Genomic DNA, 20,118 nt, shown 5'->3' on the forward strand with positions numbered 1-20,118 from the left:
CATTTGTTCTTCCTCCACAAGGGCTTCAAACTCAAATAGCTCTTTGTTGGAAAGTTCTTTTGTCTTACAATCCAATTATTGTTCTAATTCTTCCACTTCACAATCTAAGCTTAGAAATGAATGAAGGTGTGAATGAAGAGTGGTAGTAAATGGATGAGGAAATGATGTAGCCTGAAGAGATGTTCTTATTTTGTTAAACCCAGCTCCAGCTGTGGAAGTGCAGTGTTGCTGCATTTCTTCTGACCTAAGCAATGTGGTGGGGGATTAGGGTGACCCTTCGTCCCTGAGGTACTAAGATAGGAGGGAAAATACATGTTTTTCTTTTTTTATGGGTGTGGGTTGGGTGCAGGGTAAGTGTATGTTTTGACTTGGCTATCCCCTTACATGGGAGAAAAGGCCTCTTAGTATATGTATATCAAGATCAAGTGGACAATCAATCAATGCTTAATTTCACACCCCTCTCCCTCATCCTAGCAGCATCTCCCTTCCTCAAATCTCCATTCACATACATAGTAATCAATGATACATGAAGACTGCAGTTCTTAGCCTCACCTGATAACTCCACCATTGTCTGCTGGTGTTGCAGGAGTGCCAGGTCTTCTGCACTGATTGCACCAGAAGGAATCATCAAGACGTCAGCTACTTTCCCCTCATTCAATTCTTGAAATCCAATTTCCTCAGAGATGCTGATGTTGCTGAGTATGTTTAAAGAATTTCCAGAATTTTGCACTGAAATTTAAAACCTCATATTACACGAGGTAGCATCAATCATATTATATGCCTATCAAGAAGATTAGACAAGCTGGCATAATGGTCTGAAAAAGGGGCAATGAATTGGAACCCCTTTTAACTTCAAAGTTCACCCACTTTTTGGACCATCTAACAATAAGTGTAAAATGCTGTCATGGAACTACACCTTCAAGCAATGAAACCAAGACAGCTGAAGAACAATAGACCCTCAAAGGCATAGCAACCTTGAAAGAGGGCTTATCCACTTGCTCATTGCCCAAAGCAGTTTGAAAACCTTTATCTCATCCCAGAGATGAGTTGCAGCCTTAAATGAGTACCCAGTCTCTGGAGAAGGCCTAATGTTTATTTCTTTAGAATGCAACAAGTTTTAGATTGATGAAACAGCACATGACTACTATACACACATTTGTGTACATTGTTTAAAAAAAATACCACCACACTGGAATATCATTAACCAACAAATGGATTGGAATAAAGCTGAGATTGTTATATAATAAATTGAAAAGATAAAGAGGACTTATCTGGAAGCAGTGGCTATTCAAGGACCAAATACTACAGAATAAATTAAGGGAGTACTCAACAGTGTATCAACAATCAAATCATATCCTGTGATGAAAAAGGTTTTGGAAGGCTATCCATGCATTACCCAAGCCAAATGACCTTCTGGAACTCTTCCCTGTCCCACCTGCACCCCTCTGAGGCTTTTATATAAAGTCTGTATTCTTCATCTCTGTGAAAATACAAACTCAGCACTGTATGGGTCAGAAACATGGAACATAAGAGAAGAAGAGAGGAGTTTGAGTGTGTTTGACATGAGGTGCCTGAGAAGTATGATAGGGATTACTAGGCTGGATAGAGTGAGAAACAAGGAGGTGAGGAGGAGAACAGGTGTGGAAAGGGAGTTGGGAGATAGGGTTGATGAAAGAGTATTGGGATGGTTTGGACACATGGAAAGAATGAGTGAAGAAAGATTAGTGAAAGAAGTGTAGAAAGCAGAGGTGGAAGGAGATAAGATGAGGGGGCGACCAATGATAAGATGGATGGATGGGGTAAAAGGGGCACTGGGAAACAGGGGAATGTCTGTTGAGGAAGGAAGGGAGAAGACAGATGATAGGGGTGAATGGAGAATGGTTGTGTATGGATAATGCTGTAATGCACAGAAGGGAATGGGGGGGGAGATGGGGTGAGGGAATGTGTGAATATTTTGATGCAGTCTGAAGGGATTTCTCCCCATCTTCTCTTTTTCTGCATGAGGGGACGGAGAGGGGGGTTACTGATTAAATGAAGCAGCCTTGCTGTGGATGTGCTGTCTTGCTACACTGCTTTTGACCCAGGTCAATGGGCAAGATGCAGGGATGACCCATCATCCAGGAGGAGCCAAGATAAGAGGGAGGGAGGGGGGTGAATGGGAGTGGAGTGTGTGGGGATGGAATGGGTGGGAGTGGATTTTATGCCTTTATTATTTGGCTACCCTTCTTGTAAGGGGATACAGCCATTGGTATATGTATGAATGTATTCTTCATCTCTGTACTTGAAGAAGCCCAAATGGGCAAAACATTGTACATTCAATAAAAACTTTGTCTTCAAATAGGTGTCTCCTCTGCCAAAACTGTTGGGAGTTCTTGTATTCAGACATTGCCTGCACTGTCCAGGATGGTTAGTGAGACATTCACATTCTGTAAATTACATCTGAAGAAGCCTCATGAGGTGAAACTGGTTAGGAAACAAAGTCACTCTTACCAGTCATGGGCCTCCATTCTTACCACTCACAAACACCGAAATATATAATACTGTACATATATATATATATATATATATAAAAGTGAAGATTTGGAGTCTGGGATTCATATTGGAAAACTGTAAACACCAGACTCAATTGAAGGGTTTTACCCGACATTTCGATTCCCGTCCAGAAATCGTCTTCAGGGGGTATAATGGTTACAAGATTTTGAACTCACAAGTCGTCAAAGTGGTAAACCTGGGAAAGGTTCAAACTCTCAAACTCATGTACAAAGCATACCTCTTTACAATATTAAATACACTACAATTGGAATGAAATATTGGTACATACATATACCAAAGGCTTTTTCCCCCTTACACGGGGTGTAGCCAAATAGAAAAAGGCATAGAAATCACTCCCACCCATTTCATTTCCCATATATTCCACTCCCCTCCACCCTTATCCCTCCCTCCTATCTTGGCACCTCCTGGATGACAGGTCATCCCTGCATCCTGTCCACTGCCCTGGGTCAGAAGCAGTGTCGCAAGACACAGTACATCCACAGCAAGGCCACTTCGTAAATTTGGCGACCCCCCCTCTCCATCCCCTCATGCAGGAAAGGAGAAGACAGGGAGAAATCCCTTTGGGCTGCATCAACTTTTTTCTCATACATACTTCCTCACCCCCCATCCCCCACCCACTCCCCCTCATGCATCACAGCCTCATCTATACACAACCCTTCTCCATTCACCCCTATCTTCTGTCCTCTCCCGTCCTTCCTCTACAGACATTTCTCTCTTTTGTAAAGCCCCTTTCACCCCATCCATCCATCTCATCCTAGGACACCCCCTCATATTCACTCCTTCCACCTCCACCTTCCACTCATTCTTTCCATGTGTCCAAACCATCCTAATACTCTTTCATCAACCCTATCTCCCAGCTCCTTTTCCACCCCTGTTCTCCTCCTCACCTCTTCATTTCTCACTCTTTCTAGCCTAGTAACCCCTATCATACTTCTCAGACATTTCATCTCAAAAACATTCAAACTCCTTCTCTCTTCCTCTCTCATGTTCCATGTTTCAGCCCCGTACATTGCAGTTGGCACAATCTCTCCTTCATATAACCTCCTCTTAGCATCCATTCCCAGATATCTATTTCTCATAACACTTTTTAATCCACCAAGGCATTTACTCGCTTCTCTCAATCTACATTCTACCTCCACCCCCACTCCCTTTCCTGTCACATTCACACTCAAGTATCTGAAACTATCCACTTCCTCCAGTTTCTCACCCTGTATGCTCACTTTCAGCCCACTGTCACTCTCTCCCCTTGTACATCTCATCACCTTACTTTTGCCCACATTTATCTTCAGCTTCCTTCTTTCACACACCTTCTCAAACTCTGTCACAAACTTATCAATCCCTCCTCTGATCCTGCTACAAGTGCAGTGTCGTCAGCAAACAACACCTGGCTCACCTCCCACTTTTCTCCATTTTCTTTAATCATCTCCAACCCCTGATCCACTACCCTTGCATTCACCTCTCACACCACCCCATCCATGTAAAGATTGAACAGCCAGGGCGACATAACACACCCCTGACGAAGTCCCACCTTTACCTCAAACCATTCACTCTCTCCATTTCTAATCCTAACACAAGCTCTACTACTCTCGTAAAAACTCTTGACTGCTCTTAACAGCTTTCCTTCTGTCCCATATATCTGCAGTACCTCCCACAATGCCTTCCTGTCTACCCTGTCGTAAGCCTTTTCCAGATCCATAAAAGCCCAAAAAACATCCTTACCTTTTCCTATAGCTTTCTCACATATCTGTCTTACCACAAAAATCTGATCTACACATCCCCTACCTGTCCTAAAACCATACTGTTCCTCACCAATTACTCCCTCTGTTCCTCTCCTAATCCTCTCAATCAAGACCCTCCCATAAGCCTTCCCAACTACACTCAACAAGTTGATCCCTCTGAAACTACTACACTCACACTTGTCCCCCTTTCCCTTGTAAAGCGGAACTATACAGGCACTCCTCCAGTCCTCCGGCACTCTACCCTCTCTTAAACAAACATTAAATAACCTCACCAGCCAGTCCACCATAACTGTACCTCCTTTCTTCAGACATTCTGCATGGCATCCATCCAACCCAGGTGCCTTATCTGCTCTCATCATCTTAACAGCTGCTTTCACTTCATCCTTCCCTATTTCTCCTCCATTTTCCTCACTCATCACTCTCATTTTCTTAGCGCTTCCCACTGCAACTACCTTTCCCTCTCTATCTTCCTTCACATTTAGCAACTCCCTAAAATACTCTGCCCACCTTCCTCTCACTGCCTTCTCTTTCATTATCATCTCTCCATCTGCATCTTTTACCTTTTCTTCTCTACTTGATTCGCCTCCTCTTCCTCTTTTAACTTCTTTCCAAAACATCTTTTTATTACTTTCAAAATTTTCTGTCATACTCTTTCCCCATTTCACATCTGCTCTCCTCTTTGCTTCCTTTATCTTATGCTTAACTTTCTTTCTCTTTACTTTGTACCTCCCATACAATTTCCTCGTCCTAATTTGCAGCCAATCTATGAATGCCTGCTTCTTCTCTTCTACACCCTTCTTTGCTTCCTTATCCCAACACTCACTATCCTTCCTTCTATTTCCTCCTACCCTCCTTGTTCCACACACCATCTTTGCACACCTTATGACTCTCTCCTTGAACCATCCCCATTCCTCCTCCACTCCTAGTTCTACTCTATCCTTTACTCTCTCCCACTCCTGTCTCAACTTCTTCTTATACTCATTCTCTTTTTTTTTCTTCATTTAAGCAGTTCACTCTAAGTACCTCCCTACCTTCTGCCCTTTTCCTCTTGTTCCACCTATTCTCCACTCTCAATTTACCTTTCACCAGGAAATGATCTGATATTCCCCCACTCTCTCCCCTTAGAACATGTACATCCTTAACTCTTCCTACCATACTCCTAGTCACCACTATATATTCCATTAACACTCTATCTGCCACCCTTCCATCCACCACCCTCTCCCATGTGTATTTATGCTTGACTTTCTTCTTAAACATTGTATTTGCTATCATCAACTCTCTTTCAAGACACATCTCCACCATCAACTCTCCACTACGGTTTTTGCCTCGAACTCCATACTTTCCAATCACTCCGTCAATTGGAAGGGTAGTGAGTGGTGGGATAAGGAAGCAAAGAAAGGTGTAGAAGAGAAGCAGGCATTCATAGATTGGCCATAAATTAGGACGAGGGAATCATATGAGAGGTACAAAGTAAAGAGAAGGGAAGTTAAGCATGAGATAAAGGAAGCAAAGAGGAGAGCAGATGTGAAGTGGGGAAAAAGTATGACAGAAAATTTTGAAAGTAATAAAAAGATATTTTGGAAGGAAATTAAAAGAGAAAGAGGAGGCGAATCAAGTAGAGAAGAAAAGGTAAAAGGTACAGATGGAGAGATGATAATGGGAGAGAAGGCAGTGAGAGGAAGGTGGGCAGAGTATTTTAGGGAGTTGCTAAATGTGAAGGAAGATAGAGAGGGAAAGGTAGTTGCAGTGGGAAGCGCTAAGAAAATGAGAGTGATGAGTGAGGAAAATGGAGGAGAAATAGGGAAGGATGAAGTGAAAGCAGCTGTTAAGATGATGAGAGCAGATAAGGCACCTGGGTTGGATGGATGCCATGCAGAATGTCTGGAGAAAGGAGGTATAGTTATGGTGAACTGGCTGGTGAGGTTATTTAATGTTTGTTTAAGAGAGGGTAGAGTGCTGGAGGACTGGAGGAGTGCCTGTATAGTTCCGCTTTACAAGGGAAAGGGGGACAAGTGTGTGTGTAGTAGTTTCAGAGGGATCAGCTTGTTGAGTGTAATTGGGAAGGCTTATGGGAGGGTCTTGATTGAGAGGATTAGGAGAGGAACAGAGGGAGTAATTGGTGAGGAACAGTGTGGGTTTAGGACAGGTAGTTGTTGTGTAGATCAAATTTTTGTGGTAAGACAGATATGTATGTGAGAAAGCTATAGGAAAAGGTAAGGATGTTTTTTGGGCTTTTATGGATCTGGAAAAGGCTTACGACAGGGTAGACAGGAAGGCGCTATGGGAGGTACTGCAGATATATGGGACAGGAGGAAAGCTGTTAAGAGCAGTCAAGAGTTTTTACGAGAGTAGTAGAGCTTGTGTTAGGATTAGAAATGGAGAGAGTGAATGGTTTGAGGTAAAGGTAGGACTTCATTAGGGATGTGTTATGTCGCCCTGGCTGTTCAATCTTTGCATGGATGGGGTGGTGCGAGAGGTGAATGCAAGGGTAGTGGGTCAGGGGTTGGAGATGGTTAAAGAAGTGGGAGGTGAGCCAGTTGTTGTTTGCTGACGTCGCTGAGCTTGTAGCAGGATCAGAGGAGGGATTGATAGGTTAGTGACAGAGTTTGAGAAGGTGTGTGAAAGAAGGAAGCTGAAGATAAATGTGGGCAAAAGTAAGGTGATGAGATGTACAAGGGGCGAGAGTGACAGCAGGCTGGAAGTGAGCATACAGGGTGAAAGACTGGAGGAAGTGGATAGTTTTAGATACTTGGGTGCGAATGTGGCAGGAAAGGAATAGTGGGGGTGGAGGTAAAATGTAGATTGAGAGAAGCGAGTAAATGCATTAGTGGATTAAAAAGTGTAATAAGAAATAGATATCTGGGAATGAATGCTAAGAGGAGGTTATATGAAGGAGTGATTGTGCCAACAGCAATGTACGGGGCAGAAACATGGAACATAAGAGAGTAAGAGAAAAGGAGTTTGAATGTGTTTGAGATGAAATGTCTGAGAAGTATGATAGGGGTTACTAGGCTAAATAAAGTGGGAAATGAGGAGGTGAGGAGAACAGGGGTGGAAAGGGAGCTGGGAGATAGGGTTGATGAAAGAGTATTGGGATGGTTTGGACACATGGAAAGAATGAGTGAAGAAAGATTAGTAAAAGAAGTGTGGAAGGCAGAGGTGGAAGTGTCCTAGGATGAGATGGATGGATGGGGTGAAAGGGACATTACAAAAGAAAGGTATGTCTGTTGAGGAAGGATGGGAGAGGACAGGAGATGGGGTGAATGGAGAAGGGTTGTGTATGGATGATGCTGTGATGCATGAGGGGGAGTGGGTGGGAGTATGTATGAGAAAAATTTGATGCAGCCCCAAGGGATTTCTCCCTGTCTTCTCCTTTTCTGCATGAGGGGACGGAGAGAGGGAGTTGCCAAATTTATGAAGCGGCCTTGCTGTGGTTGTGCTGTGTCTTGGGACACTGCTTCTGACCCAGGGCAGTGGACAGGATGCAGGGATGACCCGTCATCCGGGAGATGCCAAGATAAGGGGGAGGGAGGAGGGTGGAGGGGAGTGGAATATATAGGAAATGGAATGGGTGGGAGTGGTTTCTATGCCTCCTAACCTCAGCATTGAGCAGACTGATCCCCTGATTCATGAAAATCACAGAGCGTCCCTGTACAAAAACATTGTGATCATGTGAGATTTTAATTATAGAAACATTGACTGAGAAACTTTAATAGATCATGAAGCGAAGAAATTCCTAGATGTGGTGCAGGATAATTTCCTAAAACAAGTGATTACCGATCCTACGAGGGGACAAAATACCCTGGACTTAATTTTAACTAATAATGAGCACCTAATTAGCAGTGTAATAGTGGGAGATAGTCTAGGCTCTAGCAATCATCAAGAAACAAGATTTAATGTTATTTGGGAAAAATTAAAAAGTACGAATAACATCCAAGTACCAGACTTCAGGAGAGCAAACTCTAACAATATAAAAACTTATTTGAAATTGAATACGAAATGTCATGCAGACATTTCGAACATTGTCGGGTCTTGGTTCGTAACTGATGGGTCAGGTCACGACTAGGGGTTGGGTCACGGAGGGTAATATGCATACCTTAGGTCAGGTCATTTGGGGGCGAGGGCTCAACAGTCAGGTCAGCGATTTGGATGAAATGTATAGCAATCTGATTTAATCATTAATACACAAAACACATTTATCCCCCTAAAGTCAATACAGAAAAATAGTAGTACTCCCAAATGGACGACGGACAGATTGAAACATGAGATTGGAATGAGAAGAGGACTTTACGTAAAAATATAAAACGGGGAATCACACCTTAGATCAAGATATAACGAAATGGCAAAGCTGGTTAAAAGGAATACACATTCAGCAAAATGTAATTATGAAATTAAGGTTGCCAGTCAAGCAAAATCCAACCCAAAGGGTTTCTTTTACCTCTATAGAACAAAAAATAAAGAAAGAATAGGACCAATTAAAAAATGAGTGAGGAGTTTAACAATTATTTTCTATAGTTGAGAGGTTAGAATAAGTACCTGACTGCGATCCGATTTTCAGAGGGGATTGAGAAAGCAGTCTATCTAATATCAGCATTAGTAAAGAAGAAGTAGTCAAGCAGATTGAAAGACTTAAAGCTACAAAATCTCCGGGTCCAGACGAAATTCTTCCAAGAATGCTTAAGGAGTGTAAATTTGAAATCTGCCACCAGTTAACTGAAATATTCAATAAATCGGTAGACATTGGTTTTGTGCCAATTGCTTGGAGGTAGGCAAATGTTGTTCCTATTTTCAAGAAGGGAGATAGATCATCTATATGCAACTACAGGCCAATCAGTTTGACATTGGTTATATTAAAAATGCTTGAATCAATGATAGTAAATAGACTCAGAGAACACATCAAAGGACATAATTTAATTCTTGATTCACAGCATAGTTTCTCCAAGGCTAAGTCATGTGTGACTAACCTTCTATTCTTTTACACTAAATTATATAAGGCGTTAGATAACAATGATAATTACGATGTTATTTACCTTGACTTTAGCAAAGCGTTCGACAAGGTGCCACACCAGAGACTATAATAAAATCAAAGACCATGACATAGGAGGAAAAGTATTAGAATGGATTAGAGCTTGGATCAGTAGCAGAAAGCAGTGGGTCACCATAAACGGAATAAAATCTAGGTGGGGCAATGTTACTAGCGGGGTCCTCCAGGGCTCGGTTTTGGGTCCCTTGTTGTTCATTATGTACATAAACAACTTAGATGATGGGATAAATAGTGATGTTAGTGTGTTTATGGATGACACTAAAACAGGATGCTTAATTAGGTCAGGTGACGATGCAGAGATTCTGCACAATGATCCTAATAAATTGTTAACATGGTCGGTGAAATGGCAAATGAACTTCAATATTTCTAAGTGTAGCATGTTAAACGTAGGGCTACACAACCCCAAAAATAGATACACCTTAGATAACACATTTTTAGAAAAATCTGAGTGTGAGAGGGACTTGGGAGTTCTGGTGAGTCCGGACCTTAACCCGTAAAATCTGACCCCTCAAATCAATTCGTCTCAAGACAAATTTATGACCGAAAAATCGAGTCTTACCAAATTGAATAAAATTATGCTCAACTCCTTTGGAATATTCAGGCACATTGGCCAAGACACATAAAAATCATACACCCAGTCTAGGATGGCCATGAGAAAGGTTGGAAGTTGTACATCTGGTGCGAGAATCAGTAGCGGCAACTTTTACTACCAGACTCGGGGGGTGTGCTATGGCATGCTCAGAGGATCCTGCACGATGGTTGGTATCAGTGCAGTTTGGTTTCAAGCAACTTTTGCACCAGATAGATAGAGCAAGTTCTTAGGGACACCATAAACATGCAGAAAAAATTATTTGGTGGATTTGGCAATGAGGAAGAGTGGCTGCAGGAAGACCACATGTGTGGCAGCAGGACTCAGCTCCATGTCACACCTCTGGGAAAACCCAGAAGTGGCTGTCTGAGAACTTCTATGACTTAACCAGTCCCAAGATCTGGCCCCCAACTTACCCGATTGTAACCCCATGGACTATTATGTGTGGGGCACAGTTGAAAAAGACATCAATGATACAGCCTGCAACACCGAGGATGAGCTGATTGCCAGAATCAAACTGGTGTTCAGGCATCTCTCGAAGGGCACTGGAAAAACTGTGTGCTGCAGGTTCAGGTCCCACCTGGAGGCTGTGGTGGTGGCTTAGAGTGGCTTCTTTAAGTGAGCTGTATTTGGCAAAAGATCCTCTAAGAGATGCACTTTGAATTTTGAGAATACATCAATTTTTGGCCAAGATATGGTGTTCTACTTTCCTTTCCAAAAAAGTGTCAAATTTATCCCTAACATCCTGTATATACCTACACCTAGGTCTCTTAATCCAACACTAGCCAACTGCCACTTGTGTGGATGTTTGGGCCCACAACATTTATATGTGTATTTATTTTCCTAGTTGTATTATATGGTATGGGAGTTATGCTTGTAGTAACCTGTCTTTGTATCTTTCAACATCTAGTTTGTTCTTAAATTCTTGTATGGTTTTTGCACTTACTATTGTTTCATCCAATTTGTTCCACTCTGTGTAGGAAACTATTTTCTTTTTCAGATCTCTCCTATAACTATTCTTTTTGAGTTTCTTTTCATGCCCTCTTGTTTTTCCTTTATCCTACTTCAATAAATCTTCTCTGTCAAGGACTTTCATGATTCAGTAAATGGTCAGTAGATATCCTCTTTCTTTGTTCTAGGGTTGGTAGTTCCAGTTTTGACAATCTTTATTTTTATGTCAATTTTGAAAGTGCTGGTGCCACCTTTGCCATTGCTCTTTGGATTCTTTCTAATTTCTTCATATTCTTTTTTGTGCTGGGTGTCCATAGTGTCACAGCATACTCCAATCTTGGTCTTATCATTGTGACTAATATCTATTTTACCATTACCTAATCCAAGCAGTTACAGGCCTTTATTGATCTTAGTAAATTGTAGGTTTCTACGACTATTTTGTTAATATGCTTGTCTGGTGACATGCCTTTACTAATAATTACTCCTAGGTCCTTTTCCGAGCTGACATTTTTAATTCATTTGTACCAATTTTATATCACCCTGATATTCTATTATTACTTTTTCCAAACTACATTATACTACATTTCTTGATGTTGAAGTTCACTTCCCACTTTTGGCTTCATTCCCAGACTTTGTCCAGATATCTCTGTAGTGATTTATGGTCTTTTTCTGTGCTTACTTTGTTTAGTAGTTTTGCATCTGCAAATAAGTTCATATAACATTCTACACCTTCATACATGTCATTTATATATATGGCAAATATTAGTGGAGCTAATACAGAACCTTGTGGGACTCCACTTATCATTTCTTCCCAGGTTGAGTTTTTGTCTCTAAGTACCACCTTCATTTTTCTCCCATTCAAGAAATCTTCAAACCATTTCAATAACTTTCCTTGTACACCTCCTGTTGTTTTTTTCTGAGTAGCTTTTTGTGTGGCACTTTATCCAATACCTTCTGTAAATCTAGGAAAGCACAATCAGCTCATCCATTCCTTTCTTGCATTATGTCTATTAGCCTAGAATAAAAACAGATCAAGTTAGTGTTACACGATCTTCCTTGTCTAAAGCCCAATTGTTCTGGATTCAGTATATTATTTTCATCCAGATGTTTACTCCATCTACTTTTGATAACTTTTTCACATATTTTTGCTATTGTGCTTGTAAAGGAGACTGGTCTATAGTTTGTAGGGTCTTCCTTAGCTCCCCCTTTATATATTGGTACAATATCTGCATTTTTCCAATCTTGTGGTACCTAGCCTTCTTTGAGTGAGCAATCTATTATCTTATATATTTTGTCTGTTAGTTCATCTATACATTCTTTTAGTATCCAATTTGCAATTCCATCAAGACCATGTGATTTTCTGATATCAAGATTTATTATTTGGTCCCTTATTTCTTTCTGTGTGTGTGTGTATTTACCTAGTTGTATTTTACGGGAAGGGGAGCTATGCTTGTGGTGTCCCGTCTTCATATCTCATTTTATCTAAACTATTTTTGAATTCATGTATTGTTTTTGCGCACGCCACTTTCTCATCTAACTTGTTCCAACTATCTATTACTCTGTGAGGAAAGCTGTTCTTTTTCAGATCTCTTCTATAGCTGTCTTTCTTGATTTTCTTTCCGTGCCCTCTTGTATTTCTATCATCCCATTTTATCAGATTCTCTCTATCAATAATTTCTATGCCTTTCATGATTCTGTAAATAGCTATCAAATCTCCTCTCTCTCTTCTTTGCTCTAGTGTCTGTAGTTCAAGTTTTGCTAGTCTCTCTTCATATGTATTTACCTAGTTGTATTTACCTAGTTGTATTTTACGGGAAGGGGAGCTATGCTCGTGGGGTCCCGTCTTCATATCTCATTTTATCTAAACTATTTTTGAATTCATGTATTGTTTTTGCACACACCACTTTCTCATCTAACTTGTTCCAACTGTCTATTACTCTGTGAGGAAAGCTGTTCTTTTTCAAATCTCTTCTATAGCTGTCTTTTTTTATTTTCTTTCCGTGTCCTCTTGTATTTCTGTCATCCCATTTTATCAGATTCTCTCTATCAGTAATTTCCATGCCTTTCATGATTCTGTAAATAGCTATCAAATCTCCTCTCTCTCTTCTTTGCTCTAGTGTCTGTAGTTCAAGTTTTTCTAGTCTCTCTTCATATGATAGTTTTGAGAGTGTTGGTGCCAATTTTGTAATTGCTCTTTGTATTCTTTCAAGTTTTTTTATACATTTTTTTGTACTTGGTGACCATATCGTTGCTGCATATTCCAATCTTGGTCTTATCAGGGTGATTAGGATTTTCTTCACCATTTCTTCATGATTGTTCTTATTAAATTATAAGTTTCTCCAAAAATCTTATTTATATGTTTCTTAGGTGACATATTATTCATAACAATGACTCCCAGGTCCTTCTCATTTTCTACTTTTTTTATTCCTTCTTCTCCCAAATTATATGATCCTGTTATTCTGTTTTTGCTTTTTCCAAATTCCATTATACTACACTTTTTTGTATTGAACTCCATCTCCCACTTCCTACTCCATTCCTGTACTTTATATAGATCTCTCTGTAGTGATTCACAATCTTCTTCTGTTTTCACTCTTATTAGTAGTTTTGCATCATCTGCAAAGAAGCTCATATAACTTTCAATTCCTTCATCCATATCATTAATATATAGCAAACATTATTGGGGCCAGTACTGTTCCCTGCGGAACACCGCTTATTACTTTATCCCATTTTGAGTGCTGGTCTCTTATCACTACTCTCATTTTTCTTTCTTGCAAAAAGTCTTCCATCCAATTTAGCAGTTTGCCCTGTATTCCTCCTTCAGTTTCTAATTTCTTAAGCAACTTCTTATGTGGTACTTTGTCAAAAGCTTTCTTTAGGTCTAGAAATGCACAGTCCGCCCATCCATCTCTTTCTTGTATTATATCTATTAGCCTTGAATAGAAACATATTAAATTGGTGACGCATGATCGTCCTTGTCTGAATCCAAATTGCACTTTGTTTTTTTCTAAATATTTTACCCATCTACTTTTGATAATTCTTTCACAAATTTTTGCTATTGTACTTGTTAGAGAGACTGGTCTATAGTTTGTAGGTTCTTCTATATTTCCTCCTTTATATATAGGTACTATATTTGCTTTTTTCCAATCTTCTGGAACTTTTCCTTCTTTCAAGGAACTGTTTTGTCTGCCAGTTCATTCCTGCATTCTTTCATAATCCAGTTTGCTATTTCATCTGGTCCATGTGATTTTCTGACATCAAGATTACTCAAGTGTGTCAATATTTCATTCTTTGTTACTTCTATTTCTTCCATAGGGGGGACTTTCTCTTTCCATTCAATCTCTTCAGGTTGTATGTTCTCCCTTGTAAACACTGATTTACAATGTTTGTTCATAATTTCCGCCATTTCCATTTCCTCAGTGTATTCAACTCCCCCTTGTCTTACTTTCTCCAAGTCTTGTTTGTTTTTCAGTTTATTGTTTACAAATCTATAAAATAGTTTTGGTTGATCTTTACACTTTTCTATGACATCTTTTTCATATTTTCTCTTTTCCTCTCTGCACGTTTGTACATATTCATTTCTATAACCGGTATATATTTTCCATTTTTTAGGTCTGTCTTTTTTCCATCTGGTCCAGGCTTTGTCTCTTTTGTCTTTTAACTCCCTACAACATTTGTTGTACCAGCATTTTACATATTCTTTTTCTTGTTTTTGTCTTGGGACATACTTTTCCACTCCTTTTTTGTAATTTTTTTTTTCAAAATATTCCGTTTCTCTTCCACTGTTGTTTCTTCTTTGTATATTTCTTCCCAGTTTTCTTGTTGAAAGAATTCTCTTATTTTATCAAAGTTTGTTTTTTCATACATCATTCTTCCTTTTCTATATTGTTTATTTCTTTTCATATATTTTTCTTCATTAAGTTCCAGTTCAATCAATATGTGGTCACTTTTACTTATTGGTGTTTTATATTCAATCTTGTCCACTATTCTAGGTTCAGATGTAATTATTAAGTCTAGTCTCGATGGTTCTTCTTCATTTCTATACCTAGTGTTCTCCTGTATCCATTGTGTCATTGTATGGTCAGTAATCATCTCAAGTAGAGCGTTTCCCTATGAGCCGTCTCCACCCTTTACTGTCATTTCTTCCCAGCAGATTTCTTTGCAATTAAAGTCGCCCATCATAACTATTCTTCCTCCATCTTCCATTATTTTATTTAATGTTATCTTTGTGTCCTCTAACATACTTTTATGTTCACTCTCTTCCCATGAGGCTGTTTTCGGAGGCACATAATTTATCACAAATTTTCTGCTCTTCTTATCTCTGTCTTCCACTTCTATCATAATCATCTCTACTGTATTCTTTCCATATATGACACCCCTCACGTTTATATCCTTCTTAGTCAGGAACATAACTCTACCCCCTTGCTTTTTCTCTCTGTTTTTAATCCAATAATTATATGCATCATGTCCTACACTGTTGGGTGGTAGTGGGCCTTTTAATTTTGTTTCTACAATTCCCATTATGTCCGGTTCTTTTTCTTTCAAATAATCATTCAGCTCATTCAATCCTGTTATTAATCCATCTATATTTGTGTAAGACACTCTTAGTTTTCTGTCACTTCCATTGTGTTCTCTGTTTCCCTTTTGTTTTTCTCTTGTATGTCGAACCGCCTTAGTTTCATATTCACTACTCTCCAATAGAATCTCTCTTTTTCTGACTTCGTTCTGCTCTCGTTTTTTTTCTTAGCTTCAAGTCTTTTCTGCTTTTCTTCCTCTCTTTCCTCTTTATTCATTTCCCTTTTTATCCATACCTTTTTATATTGTTCACTTGTTGCTAGTTTCCCTGTTTTGGATAAGATATTCTCTGCCGTCGTTTGTGACCTGAATTTAATCTTAATTGGTCTGGTCTTATCTGTACTATACTTTCCGAGCCTGAATTTTTCCTCAATTTCCTTCATAATTTCTGGTTCATCTTCCTGAACTAATTTTAGTAAACTGCTTACTTTTTCATTTTCCTTATTGGTTCTTGAGGTTCTATCTGAGTTATGTTTCTCTTCCATTCCTAATATAATTATACATTTCTTTTTATCAGCTAAGTCTCTTACTATATTCTCCTTCTGTCTCATCACTTTAATAACTGAGTCTTCAGTTTGTTCTCTCATTTGCTGTTTGATTATGTCAGTAAATGCAACTTTACTGTTTTCTTGAATTGTCTTCCATCCCTCTCTGTTTTCTTTATTATTCATCTTTAACTCTTCATTCTCCTTTTTTACTTCTTTTAACTGTCTTTTTAGGTCTTCTATTTCCTTAGTTAAGTTTTTGTTCTCCTTCTTTAGTTCTTCCAATTTTTCAACCTTCTGTAAAATGTTGTTAACATGACCGAACCTACGCTCCCAGTCCTCGATCATCTTATCGAACTTCTCTTCTAGTCTTGTCAGTCGGGGGGGGGGGGTTGTGTCCCCCCCACCCTCTTTAAATCCCTGGAAAATATTCTCATCACTTTCTACTGTATTGCTCTTATCTATACTTCTAATCTTTACATTTTTATTAGACATTTCGTCGTCACTCAGTTGGTCGGGGGGCCGTTTTTTGGTGTTTACATTTCGTTTGTCTGCCTGGGCCAAGTCTTCTACTTCCCCATTTCCTTCCATTTCCCTCAGCAATCCCTCCCCTTCTCTTCCTTCCCTACTTTCCCACTACCCCAGGAGCAATTTCCCCCCCACCCTGTAAATACAATAGGCACTTCCTTTGCTTTGGGATCCACGAAACTTCACTTTTCTTCAGAACGTCCTCTAAGCCGTCCGTTCGTTGAAGTGTGTGTGTGTGTGTGTGTACATATATCCTTTAATTTTTGCTCAAATTAAGTTAAAATATAACTCAATAGTTAACTATATAAGAAAACAAACTGCACCAACAATTATAAACACCAAAACAAATATAGAACTAATCCAAAACAATGCCACTCACATGCAGAAATGAAAATATTACTCTTTGAGCAACATGTGAAAATTATGGGAACAATATTATTCCTCAGCCCTTCTGTCCATGTATCCATCACAAAAAACATCCATCCCAAAAGATTTCTACAAGCATATAGAGGAAAGTTCACAACCCAGTACTATATCATGTACAATGAGACAAATCTATAAAAAAGGATCATATGAAGAACTGTCACCCCATGAGATCCGACATGAAGAATCGTCACCCCATGAGATCCCACCTGGAGAACTGTCACCCCAGTATGCCGAATATCAACAGTGGAATAAAGATTATGTTAGGTTAGGTTGAATGAAGATTATGCTTATTGTCAACAACTTATACAACCGAAGAATCGTAAACCCAGGATGGACCACATGAAGAATTATCACCCTAGGATAGCCCACATGAAGAATTGTTACCCTGTTGAAGTCTGGGGTGACTATTCTTCATGATAAAAAGAAAAAGTGAAGAAATACAAGAAACTTCCAGCAAAATGGACGTACTTTAAATGTGCATGACTCCAATGTTATAACTGAACACTGTTGAACAAATATTATATGAATTGCAATATAATGCAACATTAGTTTACTCTCTGGGCTATAGAACAATTTTTTAAGTAAAATTTCTTAAGTACTTACTTTGTGCTTCCTTCTCTATTTCTTTGTCTGCTGATTTTCTCTCCTGTTTGACTTGCACAGGCAAACTTAAAAGCCCTGGCTCAGTAAACATTTCATGTTCAACATTCACCTCCTCCTTCACAATCATTTCTATTTTTATTGCTGTTGCATTTTTCTGCATTGTGCTTTCCACATTTACCATATCACATGGATCATCCATGTTAGCCTCACTTTATTTACTTATTCCTAAAAGACAAAAAAAAAAAAAATTGTTTGATCAAATACATCACATACATCACCTCAAGACATCTAAAATAAAAAATATAATATTCTATTAAATATTACATATCCCATCAAGAAAACAGTGTGGGTTAGAGCATCACTACTTGTGGCATAGTTTAACCCATACATTGTCAACCCAATGTATAACTCTGATACATGCTGGCATCAGCTGATATTTTGTCTTTTGTTTTTTTTTGCATAATTTGTCTCAAGATAACATAAAATGAAGGTAAAGGATGAAAGAAGTAGTAACACTTGAATATGTCTGCATCCGTGAGCAGTGTCAACATGGAACCATGAAAATGTATAGGCTTATGGTGAGTTGACAGGGTAAGGTTGTAACTTTAGTGTATTGTTTCCTCCTCATTCATGTTTTCTATGCATATTATGAGACATAGGCCATTGCCATAATTATTATACATGTATATACCATCCTACCGGATTTACATGCCTTGTGAATGTCATGTAATTAAAAAGAGAGAGAAAGAGAAAAAAAGAGAGAAACAGCACTATAACTGCCAAAATTTTACCCCAAATATGAAAACTATGTGTTACCAGCTTTCCCCCAGCACTCTGCAGAGTTACAAGGTTACAAAAGGATGTGTGGGTGGTGCTAAGTGAACCCATGACTGCAAATATATGTAGTGTACAGTGGGACATTTATAAATCAGCAAAATTCTAAATAAAGAGATTCCCCAAAGGTTCAAACACTTCATACAATTGTCATGTAATGTGGTGATGTGGGGAAACCAAGCAACTAACCGAAGCCAATTTGTTAGGAAGCAGCTGCTATTGCAATTACCACAGCTTTGAATTAATGCTGTTGATGCTCAAACTAGTCAAATGTTGTGGCATTGAATTAAATCCAGTGATGCTGTATGGATTAAAAGTGGAGGCTGTTCTGTCAGACAGCAAATGAATTCATAGTAAGAGCATACTACATTAAATTTCCTGCTTATAAAGTCCTTTGAAAGGATTCACTATCATAGCCCTCCCTGAGAATAGTAGTTTGTGACATTAAACCAAATAATTACTATTATCATTACTATTTTTAATCAAATTAATGTACTACTGATCAATCCATTGCCTTGGTTTTCTCTTGCAGAATACCCACATTCCCCAGAAAACCAGTCACTGCTGGTTTAACCCAAATCACTCAGTGAAGATTTTATGTTGGTGTTTAGAGAGAAAGTGACAGTGTAGCATAACATGTTCTATGTTATTTCTGTGGTTGTATCTTGCTGCCAAATCAATTCTGTATCGTTAATTTCAGTTCTGGGTTGTGACCTGAATGTATGCATACACATGCAGTTCTAGTTACCTAATAACTGCCTTGAGTTTCATTAAAAGGAAAACACATAGCCCGACAGTGGCTGGCAATGGTCCTTGGGTCTTTTCACAGAGCTCTCTGGGATGAAGCTTTAGATTGTTGTGTTGGAATATTTCTATAACACCAGCTGAAAGTGGTAGTGGGAGGGGGCTATCACCAGCACTCTGTTCTCTATGTGTGAGAAAATGCAAGAAATTCAGTTTAAGTTTATGGAGATCCTGGGCCCATTTCTGAAACAAATTAACCCCCTCACCTCCATTAAGAGGTATATATTTTTTTTCCAGCTAAGATATAATTCTACAAAGTGAACCCAGTCCAGCCATTACTGCTAAATCCATTCAGCTCCCAAGGCCAAAAGAACCGGGTAAGGTGAGACTACCTTAACACCAGAAATAAAGGTCAATAAAATAATAAAAATCAATAAATGAAAAATATAAAAATAAATTAAAGACGTGCCACACCTAACTTTGAAAATAAAAGAATACTCAAAGCTTTAAATTTGTTATAAACTCGTACATAAAAAGACAGCTGTGTAAAGGGGTGTCACAAAATTAATTATAGTACTGATTTCTGTTGTAGGTATAGACTGTAGTTTACTAGTACTTCAATACTATAGTATTGATTGCATTTGAAAAAAATATTTATCATGGAGCAAAACACAAAAGATAGGGAGAGGTGAAGTACTACCTGACTAAACCTTCTCCATGGGAAAGGCTGACCTCTGCCACAAACCCTATTCCTGCTACATAGTTGAGAAAAACACTTCCTTTAAGTTCAGAGGTAAAATATTTTATACTTCTGTCATGATTATCAAACTGAAAGCCATTTTTGGGTGAAATATACTTTCAGTAATAATAGATGCAGTCCAAGTTTGTTTTGACATGAGGCAGTTTTTGATTAGGTTAGGTAAGATTTGGTTACAAAGATTACAACCAATGAATAATTGTATTCAATGATCTAAATTTTGGTACAGTGCAAGTATTTACAATTTCTATTGTATACCCATGCAAGTACATGTTAATATCTGACCTAGTGTG

The 20,118-nt window shown here is 38.9% G+C and overlaps 1 protein-coding gene across 4 annotated transcripts in view; it reads right to left on the minus strand.

Annotated features, from left to right (window-relative positions):
• The window catches only part of LOC143031508 (uncharacterized), a 28,413-nt gene that overhangs the window by 7,455 nt on the left and 840 nt on the right, over positions 1–20,118 (minus strand). For 2 of the 4 annotated variants that reach the window (XM_076195445.1, XM_076195443.1), the window contains exons 2-4: positions 19,073–19,252; positions 17,491–17,715; positions 553–729 (exon numbers count right to left, since the gene is read on the minus strand). In XM_076195445.1, coding sequence (XP_076051560.1) covers positions 553–729; positions 17,491–17,689 — 376 coding nt within the window. In that variant the 5' untranslated portion in view covers positions 17,690–17,715; positions 19,073–19,252. The remainder of the gene's footprint in view (positions 1–552; positions 730–17,490; positions 17,716–19,072; positions 19,253–20,118) is intronic. The other 2 variants (XM_076195444.1, XM_076195442.1) reach the window with 1 other exon arrangement.

This window comes from Oratosquilla oratoria, chromosome 12 (assembly GCF_046742065.1).
Source record: "Oratosquilla oratoria isolate Oo_2021 chromosome 12, ASM4674206v1, whole genome shotgun sequence".
NCBI lineage: Eukaryota > Metazoa > Arthropoda > Malacostraca > Stomatopoda > Squillidae > Oratosquilla > Oratosquilla oratoria.